This window comes from Telopea speciosissima, chromosome 3 (assembly GCF_018873765.1).
Source record: "Telopea speciosissima isolate NSW1024214 ecotype Mountain lineage chromosome 3, Tspe_v1, whole genome shotgun sequence".
In the NCBI taxonomy this organism is placed as follows: Eukaryota; Viridiplantae; Streptophyta; class Magnoliopsida; order Proteales; family Proteaceae; genus Telopea; species Telopea speciosissima.
This window is the reverse complement of record NC_057918.1, coordinates 68,790,728-68,803,266: the sequence shown is the minus strand read 5'-3', so window position 1 is coordinate 68,803,266 and position 12,539 is coordinate 68,790,728. Positions and strand designations below refer to the sequence as shown.

Sequence of the window (12,539 nt, the reverse complement as noted above, 5' to 3'; positions counted from 1 at the left end):
TTAATTAACCAATAGTCAAAACTCTATTAGAAACAGAAATTCTCCTTCTGGAAGGGAAGAGTCCCTCATTATGAGGAATCTATAACGGATTATGAAAGAAACTTCCCAGATTTTCAGGTTTTGTGTTTTAAGGGTCAAATGTTTGAATTCTGCTGAGCTTAACTTTTAGACTCCCTAGTTTTGCTCTCTCTCTCTCTATCTCTCTCTCATATTATGAGGAATCTATAACGGTTCCACACCTCACCACCCCTTTTTTGGGTTGAATACTTTTGAATTAGGACAGCTAAAATTATTTATTAAAAAAATAAAAAAGAATTAGGACAAAATTAAAACTAGTAACATGAGAAACTAATAACAGAATTAGGCTTGTCACTTGCCCCACAAGCGTAACTTTTATATATATATATATATATATACTATACTGCTGTGACTTTAGGGGTGTCAAGTGTCAACCGATCGGGCCTGGTCGGGTTCAGTCGGGCCTAGCCGGGCCTCACTGTGCTTAAGCCTGCACTGTGACCGATCGTTTAATTATTCGGGCCAGGCCTGATTGGGCTCAGTTGGGTTAGGTCCGGCTTAGGGCTATAATCGGGTCTTAAACGATGCAAAACCAAGCTGTGGGCCTGTTTAAAAATAAATGGGCTTTAAACGATGCAGCCATTTTCGAGTAATGTGACGCCCGATTTCGTTCCAAATTTGGGATTCGTGTCTCCACCCAAGCTGTGATTCCGTTCCTTGTGTCTCAATAGCCATATCCACACAGCTCCGTTTTGGTCTAATGACGACCCAATCTCACTATTCTGGCGATGGTTGCATCACTAGTAACAACTACATGTACACATAGTTGTCTTAGGCATGGGTAACTTAGTCCTTTTAAGTTTTAATGACCATCTAATTTTTATGGTGAAGGGTTGAAGCAAGAATTACCATCAACACTTCCAAAACCCAAAACCACTTCTAAACCACTTCTTCTGTTTTCTTTGGTTTATGAAACCTGTGGGTTTTCTAAGAGTATTTTTAAAGATGATAATGTCTCTTCTCTTTACGTTACAAGACATACTTCAAAAAACAAACGAGAAATGTTTCTTTTCCTAAATATATGTGGTGTCCAAAGGGAACAGAAGGTATCAGCTGCTTGTGCACAGTGATATATACATATTATATGGCATAAAAAATGTTAAAGGATCGGGCTAGGTCGGGCCTCAAATCGGTCGGTCCAGTCGGGCCCCCAACGAGTTAGGACCCCACATCGGGACTGCCAGATTACTAAACATATCGGGCTGAGCTGGGCCTGGAATTGACAACTCTACTCCTTCCTCCACAGGCCACAATGACAATGCTCATCCCTGTTGCTCTCTCTAAAGTAGTCCTCCTGTACGTTCTTCAACTCCAATGATCTTCACGATCCCCTATTTTTCCTTCCTCTGATTTTTCTTCTTTTAAGAAAAAAGAGAGGAACTGCAGAGGAAAAACAAAGAGGGTTTCTTGATCATCGAGTCACTGGCAGTTCTTTGTTTATCTTCTTCAACTCCTAATATCTTCAAGAAAAAGAAACAAAAAAAAAATTAAAAAAAGAGGAACTGAAGAGGAAAGAAGGAGAGGGTATCTCAATACCGAGTCTGAGTTTTTTGTTTTATGGTAATAGAAGAGCAAGTAATATTCAGGCTTCTTTGTTTATATTGTAAATCTTCACTTCCTCAGATCCAAAATGACTCTGCCTACACTCCGTAAAATTTGGGCTTCATCTGATCTACCACATGAAAGAATTTTAATGACTGACGCATTCCCTGTCCTCTCCCTCTTTCTAAGGAATGTGTCGATCATTTCGCACCCAGCAATGCCTAGGCACAGATACACGCCAAGACACAACATGGGTTACTGTTCTTTCTCCCTAAAAAAATATACTACAACTATTTTTGTTGTGGTGGGGCCACGGTAGAAGCTAGAAGGGGTTGAAGACTTTTAGTGTCAGAACAACTTGCCTTCAGGTAGTTACATTAGTTAGACCATGTAATGGAGGATCAATCAAGAATTTCATTGGTCTAATTTCAGCTTAAACAAATAGAGGAAGTAGTTAAAATTATAAAAAAAAACTATTTTATATTTGAGAAAGAGAATGCTACTTGGGCATGGGGCGCGGCATTCATTTCATCCACCCCTGTGTCTGGGCACAAGGGCAATGTAGTGCAATGCCTAGGTAGCGTTGTTTCTCCTTTTAAATTTATATTTATCTCTATTTAATGATATTTTGGTAATTTTACTAAAATTGCGAATAAGAGTTTGAACAACTTTCCTTACTTTCGATTAAACTTTGTCGATTGAGACGTAAATGAAGTCCTCCATCACATGAACTAACCCATGTACTGCCAAGTGGCAAACAATGAGGCATTATACTAGGCATAATGATGCCTAGAAGGACCCTTCATTTAATATGAGTCACGCCTTAAAAATAGGAGAAAGTTTTCCTACATCGTGTATAGACATAAATGCTTTGCCCTCTATTGTATGAAGTCAATAATAAACCCACTCACCCCCCTCCCCCCAAAAAAAAAATCTTCCCTAATACCTTCTGGACACCATCCGAACCTGTTGAGAAAACTGCTTCCAAAATAGAATTTGTTGCGAGGAAAATTTGTGGAGGCAGAGCAGATGTACGAACATATCAGAAAACAGAATGGGCAACAAAACTATCTTTAGGATGGTAGTAGCAATAAAAAATCTTCATTAAACTTCTCATAGTTGACCACATTTTGAAGCCCTGAAGTTTCAATGAATGGTTGGCTCATCAACAGTACAGATCGGTTACATAAGCTACATCATAAGAGTACTGAAAAGGTTAAGGACTGTTTGGTTAGTTTTAGTTTGCAGCAAGTTCAGGTCAAAGCAAGAATCACATTCATAGTTAGTGACTTCAATTAATTGCCATTATTGGCCCATGTGCCTTACCATATATATGAATGCAAGGCCCCGTTTATTTGCAAGGGGAATAAAAGGGAAGAAAAGTGAAATTTCAAACCTATAATGGGAAACTTTTGTAATTATTATTCCAAAAATTATTCCCAATGTTTTTTTCATTAACTCTAAAAAATCATTCCTTGGTTATTAAATTTTCACTTTACTTTGCATTCAAATCCCTTGAATTTAACATGCAAAATAAAAATCACATTTAAAAAAGTATAATTACTAAATGGGAAGTAGTTTTCTGTCCGGAAGAGTGGCCTACACCAGGACTCCCATCTGTCTATCTCTCTCCTCCTCAAAACAAGGGGACAGATTTTCAAATGGAGAGGAGAGAGATAGACTCATGGGATTGCTAGCATAAGCTACACTCCCGGATGAAGAACTTTCTCCCTTACTAAATATAGTAAGAAGTTTAAATAGTTTATACAATCATGTTAGATAATGTTTACAAAATTTTCCTTTTTAGGTTTGAAAAACTTCACTTCCCTTCCCTTTAATTCCCCTTGCAACCAAACGGAGCCTAAAGGAATTTGAAATTTAAGACCCTACTACTAGTCTAATGGAAAAAACTCTTAAATATTGACCTGATTCCCAGATTGTCAAGAAAAAAATGCATACAGAACATTGTTCACACCCCATGGTAACAGTGAGGGTCTTACCCATGTAGAATACTAACAAATCAAATGGCTACTTCAACACAACAGTCCAACCCAATTTGTCCTCTGAAAGACCCATCTGCATACTTGTGAGTGTGGTGTAGAGTTGCTGTGACACAACACCGACTTTACTATCTCCGTAGGACACCCTGAAAAGAAAATAGAAGACAAAAAAATTTACATGATACGAATCCAGAGCTGATTGTCTTTCACAAGCAGCATTTGGAATATGTTGAACTAAAAAAAATGATTGATGTAATTGCACTAGGTTGCCTAGACTAGGGGCGTCAAGATTCGGATTGAACAGTTGTCGAAACTGACCTGAGAGCCCGAAACTGGATCAACCATTAATGATCCAGCTTCAGTTTTGGTTTTAAAACAAAAAATTCGAGTTTTCCGACGGCCCAGGCAGGACTGACAGGCGCTCAATTGGACCAACTGTTGGACCGAAACTGATAGCCCAACCAAACTAAACCGATTAAAAGCTGATAAGCTGATATTTTGAAGTTTGAAATGGTTTTCCCATTTTATTAAAAGGGGGGAAGGGGGGAGGGGAGAAAAAAAGGTCAAGATCATTCCTATCTAAGGCTATGAAATTTATCCAGAAAAATCCAGTGCCAATAAAACTCTCCTAAATGGACCTTAAGAAGATCTTACCATTCTAAATCTTCGGATTCAAACTCTCAATGAGTGGCCATAACAATTTATATCCCACCCCATCTCCAAAAACACATACCTAGAAGTTCATATCTTACCCTCACCACTATACACTTCTTTCAGCCAACCTCCAGCATCATTTTGCACATTTTTTGGGTGTATAAATAAACTTTAGGCAGGTATTGGGAATGACTTGAATTCTCATGAGTAAATACTACGAATAAAAATTCCATTTTTAAGGCCATGAAATTACAGAATTCTAAGAGGATGTGTGAAAAAACAAAAAGAACAGAGAAGAAAGTTTTGAACATTTAACTTCACCAAATTGATCTCAAGTCCCTCTATAAAACATTGAAATTATCTTATGCAATTAATATAGGGATACAAGGTAGCATGGACACCCTCCCAAAATTTTCTATACCCTTACAGATTTTAAAGCTTCCTCCAACATCTAATAGGGCTATCTTTTATAATGGAATATTAATCAGACCTCCTGAATTTTAAAATTACTTCTCTACTATGTAGCCCATGTTTGATAGATTAGAACAGCCAGAGGTCTTACAACCCACCCCTGTGCCTTTCTCTAGTGCATCTAGCCATTGCCATGGCTCGCTCATGCATCCCAGCTATTCTTTTAGCAGAAGTACACCCTTTGATATCATCTGTTATTAAGCATACTGCATTTTTCTCTCATCTACTACACGCTTGTTCAACAGAATGGTGTGATAGGAGGAACTTCTAGAAGTGTTTGAATCTCTAAATTTTAGATTTTATACAAACATATTTTGCTACCAAGACATTTAGATTCCAAGCTACTAAAAAACAGATGCAATTTTCTGCTCTTTTTGTTAACTACCATGATTCTTCATAGGTCGGATAAGTTCATGCACCTTGATTTATATACCCTGATTCAACTTCTTCAAGTTTCCCTTGATCATGTATTAAAAAGATGTACCCTCAGGTTCGTATGCATGCTAAAAATTCCTTAGATTGTCTAGCTTATCAAATTTGGGGTCCTATCTCAAACCATATGACCCATCATTATTAAGTTCTAAATCTTGTAGTTTCAATTTTGCAAAACATAGCTAAAGTTGAATTTTTCAGCTAATTTTCAAAGCTTTATATCTTTATGTTGAAAAATGCACTTGGGCTGAACCTGACAAGACAAATGGTGATAAAGACAACATGTCCACAAAAATTCAGAACCAACTAAGCTTCCATGAAGGCTCCCTACACTTGACCATGTAAAGGAGATTCTCCATATGTTCAAATTGATAGCATGGATGGACACCAATGAAAATATTCAAAAGCTACAGAGCCTAACAAGAAATTTACCTTTTACCAAGGTATGTTATGCTTCCCACAGGTGATATAACCACAGCTGTTCCCGTGCAGAAAACTTCATCAGCATCAAGCAACTCCTCTACTGAGACAAGGCGTTCCTCAACCTGCACAATACTACATAAGTGTCTCGGAAAAGAATTGTCATAATTCTTTTCTCTCTACTTGGAAGAAAAATCATATCTAATCTAAATACCCGGCATCAATTTTGAGAATAAGGCAACAAAAATAATTTGGGTAGTCACTGGATGCAAGACAAGTCATAGTAGGGTAATAACCAAAGACAAATGTGGATCCTTAACCGACACATGTACGAAACAGTTATGGCATGAATGAACATGGTGTCCTGACATGGATGAGGAAGTGAATCATTTGTTTTTCAGTTGCTGGTTTACAGCTGCAGTGAAGAGGGAGATGATGTTAGTTGGGGGAGTCAAATGAGATTTTTGTGCATCCTTAGTATCAGTTGTTGAAGAACAAGAGGGTGGAAATGCAATCTAAAATTCCAGATTATGGATCTCAAATGCAAGCAAGCCCAAGAAATAAATCTGTGATCAGATCTGGGATAAAGAAAGTAATTGCATTATTAAAGATCGATGGAAGGGCAGGAAGGAAAAGAGGAAAGAGACGGGATCGATCTTCTTGGGAACATGTGGAAGAAGAGAGGAAAAGAGAACAGAAGATAAGATAAGAAAACAGGCTTGGGAAACCAATCCTGTATGCATTGCTCAACAACACTAAAACTCTCATAACATTCACATTCATTACTCAAATCATCCCTAATTAATGGGAGGTGTATTACATGTATAAAGACTTCTAAAATTCCTAAATTGACTCATAAAAGGACTCCTAATCACACTCAAACACTCGATAAAGTAAATAACTTAAAAAAGAACTCTATCTAGCTATTAAGTATTCTAATCTAACTCAAAAACACTAAACTACAAATCCCGTTTACTAACTTTATCTCCACCTTATAGGCTTAAAAATTAGGCTCATTACAATGAAACCCGAAAAATTGAAAGGTCCAACCTATAATATAACTACCAAAAGGTCAATTTTAGCCCATTGAATTGCCACCAGCACCTTATGGTCCTCCCAAGATTGGGCATAGGCCTCTAAAAGGGCGTACCCAGTGCACGAGGCTCCCGCCACTGCGGGGTCTGGGGAGGGTCATAATGTACCCAAGCATAGGCCTCTATACGGGATTAATGTTTAATGCAACTGCATTAGGTGGACCAAAATGGAGGACAAAAATAGTTTGGCGAAACGCTGGTTCATATTGCTATCTCACATAATTTCGATAGTCTCATTGTGCCAGTATATATGGGACTGCGGGAGAGAAATGCTGAAATATTTGAAGAGGCAATGGATGGATTGCAATTTTAAAGGAGATTTTCATCTTAATGATCCAGTAAATAATTGCAGAGCACCCTAGTTAAGACTGGTTTTTCTGATTACAGGAATACACTACTAATTTTGCCTTCTCATTTAAAAATGATCATGATTCATGAGAAATCAGGATAAAACTTGACCAATAAGGTGGGTGTGAGGTCCTCTATCACAAGGACCCACTTGCACCCATCCAAGACTACCACATGTCTAAGAAATTGTGACCTTATGACAAGAGCCATTTCACAAATTGTGACATACAGTGAACAACAATACCAGTCAAGTGAGGCAGTTGTACTTTGATGAAGAACCATTGTACCAATTGCTACTGAAGACATGAAAAGCTTTGCCAGCAGTTAGTTAGGTGTCCCACCAAACAAAGCTCAGCTGGGTAGGCAGAGAATTGCAATAAGCTGTGGTTGCTCCAAAGAAGGATCCACATTTAGGCAACACGCTGATGCAGATAAATCACAGATTTTGGTTTATTTTAGTAGAAATAAGCCTTAGGTTGGGTTATACATGTCCAATGGGTTTTCTTTGTAATAAGCCACTGTGGGCCAAAATTATCGGTAAGATGTAAGAATACGGGATCTACTTTATTAGGTTAGTTTGAGATATTTTATTTCAATGATAAGATAGAGTCTTTCCAGAATAGAGCTCCTATTCCTATTTTGGATAGAGGTTTAATCATGTGGGACACCTATTCTAACTAGTTAAGACAGTTTTAATAATAATTGACATCTGTTTCTATTATGGATAGAGTTTCCTATTTCAAGTACACTCTCCTTTCCTATTGTAAGTACATTTTTAGCTTCTATTTAAAGGGTGTAAGGCCATAGAGCAACCCCCCCTCCGCCCCCCAAATGGTTTTTTATTGAATAAAGCTTGGCTTTGCTCTCTATGTATTGTGTGATTCAGAATAGCTTCTGTGAGATGCAGTAGCAACCCTTGGTGAGATGCTAAAGTAGGGCTGATGGGATTTTAGTCTAGTTCCAGGTAAAATGCTTTGTCCCCTTCTACTTCTCTTCCATTCTTCTTCATCTTGTTCACCATCAATTCAGGTCAGTATATTGATGTCTTCTATTTTCTGTTCATGGTTAGATTGTTGGATTCTACTACTCCGTTAAGTATTCTAGCTTGCTTTTCTTGTTCATAAGTCTCTCTAAGGTTCTGCTACTGTTTTGAACCATAGTTATCAAGATGCCGCCCAGGCGTCCAGGCGGATTTCTAGGTGCCTAGGCGGCTGCCACCTTATTGTAGGGCGCCTTGCACTGATTTAATTGGTATCGAACCAGGTTCTGACACTTATTTATGCCAAATATCATTCAAGTTATTTCATTTACTTAAGATATTATTCATAAATAAACAAATATCCCCCTATTTGAATCCAATAAAAATAGTTAAAAAATAAAATTCCAAAAGGATAAAAAGTCAACCCCTCAGATCAAGAACAAAAACTCGATTTTTGGCGGTAGGTGAAATTTTCAACTTTCTAATGTTGGGGTTTTTCTCAAATCTAAAAATTCCATAAATCTTAATATGGTAAAAACATTGCTAAAAACCAAAAGAGCGGTAAAATATTCATTTGTTTTGATATTTAAAAATATATTTTCATTCAGAGCGATTTTGACAACATTTGCGCACATCAAATAAGGTTTGACCGGAACATAACTCCTTCAATATAAATCAGATTTAAGCAATCTTGGATTGGTTTTGTGCTCTACCAAATACAAAAAGTCTCATTAAAAATACAATCATTTGATCAATCAAATTTGTTAGAGAACAAAAACATTTTTCTAAATCGAGCGCAGGTTAATTACTTATTGATGAGATCATATTTTCTAGAGAACAGTATTAACCAAATGTGATACTAGGTATGCCTGAAAATGACCAATTCGAAGAACATATAAACCAAATGTATGTTTTGATTGTTTCAAACTTCCAATAGCTTGCTTCTTCAGTTCTGTTGTCTTCTATTTCTATGTTGATTTTTTATGATTGATGTGGCTCAATATTGATTTTTGATGACTTGATGTGTTAATGTTGATTTTGATGACTTGATGTGGTTTCATGTTGATTTTTTATGATATAAGGTACAATATGTACCTTACTAAATAATGTTAGAAAAGAGGGGAAATAAAAAATAACACTTGGGCGCCTTGGTCACTTAGGCAATTCCTAGGCGGGCGCCTTGTCACCTAAGCGCTTAGGCACCCTTCCACCGCCTTGGGTCGCCTTGCCGCCTTGACAACTATGTTTTGAACTCAAAGATCCAATTTTTACACTAAAAAAGGGCGTACCCAGTGTACAAGGCTCTCGCCATTGCGGGGTCTGAGGAGGGTCATAATGTTCGCAGCCTTACCCCTGCTTTCACAGAGAGGCTGTTTCCAGACTCAAACATGTGACCACTTGGTCACCATGAAGCAACCTTTACTGTTGCACCAAGGCCCACCCTCTAAGATCCAATTTTTACACTGATTTCCAGAAATCTTTCTCACTATGATTTTCTGATTTCTTCAATTCCGTGGCTGATTTTCAAGTCCTGGTTTCTGTTTGCTGTTACAGTTCCTAATCACTGTTTATCCATCAAATCAGTTCATTATTAGCTGTCTGAAGTTTCCTGAATGTATTGGTTTTGATTAATGTTCTGAGTTCTGTTTTTAGAATCCTACCCTCAGTAGGCAGTAGGACTATCCCAAAACTTCAGACCTGTCCATCAGATTTGATCCAGAATTTGAGGAATTGTTCTTCTCCATTATTCTGACCTTAGACCAGAGCATTAGCCCATTCCGATTCTTGGATATACTATTATCAATTTCTTCTGAAATCGGGTTTCTATACCTGTCACTGCGATTCTGGTTCCATTGTATTTCTGAACCTAGTAACCTTAGGCTTCTAGAAACCCATCACACACACTACTCATGGTTAGTTCTAGTCCAGAAGCACTTCACAAAGTGGCAATGTAAAGGCCTCAGTGCTGAAGTTACAAGGAAAGGCTGGCAAAGCTTGACGTGGCAAACCAAGAGGCCCCTATAGCCCTGTCGATTCAACAGGAAAATCTCACATATGTCAAACCAAGGTGCTGCTCATATATAAGGAAGAACTAGGTTTTGGTTTATTAAATCTCACTTGCCCACCAGTGATCTTAATGGAACCAACTTGAATAGTTAGCATATTAGAAAAACACAATAGTATGCATCATACAAATGCCTCCAACTCATCAGGGATCTATATCTATAGACGCAGAAATTTATACCTGGAATCCTTGGCTTCGGGCAACATCAATTATACTCTTCCGTGTAATGCCAGGCAAGATTGTTCCTTTTATTGCCGGAGTGGAAATAACTGAATCCTAGGAGTGGATAACCAATGAAACACAGAAGAATTAGTTGACTTAAATCGTGTTGAAAGAAGATGTTTGACCATGACATTATTTCTTTGAACTTAAACTTTGATCATGCTCGTATGACTTTTACAAAGACGCTACTCTCAGAAAATGGGTAAATATGAAGCACCACATGAAATATTAAGATGTAAAACTGCCAAATAGTAGAGAGATATACAAGGTTATTACAAGATCAGACATAAGCATTAGGAAAAACAGAAACCCAACGACCACATGCATTCTGCAAGCAAATCATAAATTCCTGACTACTGTGCATGCTGATATACATAAACCAAATGATCATCAACATCAAAGGGTTTTTTAACCACGAAAAACAACAAAGCATAGAAAAATGATTAGACCCTCACCCACCTAGAAAGGATCAATTGAACCTAATCAGTTAGGTCTTCGTCATGGGAACTCTTGTTTCTTTAGAGCACTGTTAGGGCTTCTTGTTCTTTCTGTAGTGGTTCCTCCTCCTGGTATAGTCAGACTTCTGTAATGGGTGTCCTCTTTTTTATTATTTTTTTTATTTTTTTATTTTTTTATTTTTTTATTTTTTTTTTTGGGGGGGCGGGGGGGGAGGGGGTGGTGGTAAAAATAACAATACATTGAAAGTTGAAACAACAACTGATCTTTTGTTTGATGAAGGGGCTCATCTAGATTGCTCAGAAAAATTTGTCTGTAGAAAACCATGAAGAGAAAATAAAAGAAAAGATAAGTCCACCTAATGTGATGTAGTAGGAATTCATCTAATACGAGTTGAGAAGCCACTCAACTTTTAAGTAAGGAAATCCATTCCTGAAAGGAAGCACTAAAGATTGCACATGATTTCTATACGATTATTCACAGAAAAGGTGAATTTAACATTGATATTTATTGAATCTATAATACTTATAACCCCCATTGACGTTCACTCTTTCTACCAAAAAAAATTTTGATGTTCACTCTTGGGTTCAACTTCCTTAACCTAACTGCCCGGGAATTTAAACTTTTATGAAGTTGGGTTGTGTTGGCATTTTTGGAATGTGGTTTGGGCTTGAACCAGGAAATCTAAACCAAAACTAGAGAATAAGATGCTATTGAATTTATGAATCAGAAAACCTGAGGATTGGCACAACGGTTAAGTTGCACTATTGTAACCATCAGGTTGCGGGTTTGAAACATGGAAACAGCCTCTCCGCTAAGAGGGGGTATGGCTATGTACATTTGCCCCTCCCAGACCCTGCAGTAGCGGGAGACTCGTGCACTGGGATGCTCTTTTTTACAACCTGAGGATTGGAGTCAACTCAGGGCTGGTAGAGCTTGGTACACCTGATAAATAACAATACATTGATTAAGGAATGAGAATAGTTATGGGTCCCATATTAGATGCTTTCATCTTATCTTCCCTATTTTCTTTACAATAAAGTCTCTATCCACAGCAATACCCTGCACAGCTAACAAATGGGAAAGAAATGAGAAACTATAAAGCTATTTTTCACCAAATGTTAACCAAATAAGAAAAATCTTGCAGCCAATAGCATGGCAGGTTTAATATTTAGTATACCTTCACGACAAAAACATTACAAGAGGAAACCTCCTCCAAATATCTTTTGTGGACAGAATCAAGGTACAGGACATCGGAGTATCCTTTGGCTTTTGCTCCACTTTGCGCCTTTAAAACCTACATAAAAAGATAAATCATAAATAGATAACGGAGGGAACTACAAGGTCTGCAACCCTAATTTGAACAGAAGTAAATAAAAAAGAATGGAGCTTCTTACTGAACACAGCAGGTCATCTATGCCCTCTCCCCTCTCCCCCCCCCCCCCCCAAGATTTAAAAAAAAAGGTAAATAAACAATTAAACATTAGTCTGCTAAATACACAAAAAAAAAAAAACTCTGTTTTTTAGAAGGAGAAAGAAACACCCTTCAAACCAAATAATATAGTTCTGTTCAGCAAGAGTGCAAATTTTAAATTATCAATGTTGAAGACACTTCCTCATATACTAAGGTTTACAGCCAAGCATTTTCGCATAAAAAAAAAAATTGGGTGTAAAATTTTAAACCACAACATCAGAGCTACTAAAATTATCAAGGTAGGTTCAGTTATGCGTCAGGCATTTCCAGCAGATCAATTATTCCTCATACACTAACGTCCATA

The 12,539-nt window shown here is 37.5% G+C and overlaps 1 protein-coding gene across 4 annotated transcripts in view; it reads right to left on the bottom strand.

Moving 5' to 3' along the window:
* Nucleotides 1-3,536: 3,536 nt before the first annotated feature.
* LOC122657101 (branched-chain amino acid aminotransferase 2, chloroplastic-like) overlaps nt 3,537-12,539 on the bottom strand; it is a 34,241-nt gene continuing 25,238 nt past the window's right edge. For 3 of the 4 annotated variants that reach the window (XM_043851876.1, XM_043851877.1, XM_043851879.1), the window contains 4 exons: nt 11,942-12,058; nt 10,264-10,359; nt 5,610-5,722; nt 3,537-3,766 (listed from right to left, as the gene is read on the bottom strand). In XM_043851876.1, the coding sequence (XP_043707811.1) occupies nt 3,649-3,766; nt 5,610-5,722; nt 10,264-10,359; nt 11,942-12,058 (444 nt within the window). In that variant the 3' untranslated portion in view covers nt 3,537-3,648. The remainder of the gene's footprint in view (nt 3,767-5,609; nt 5,723-10,263; nt 10,360-11,941; nt 12,059-12,539) is intronic. The other variant, XM_043851878.1, reaches the window with a different exon arrangement.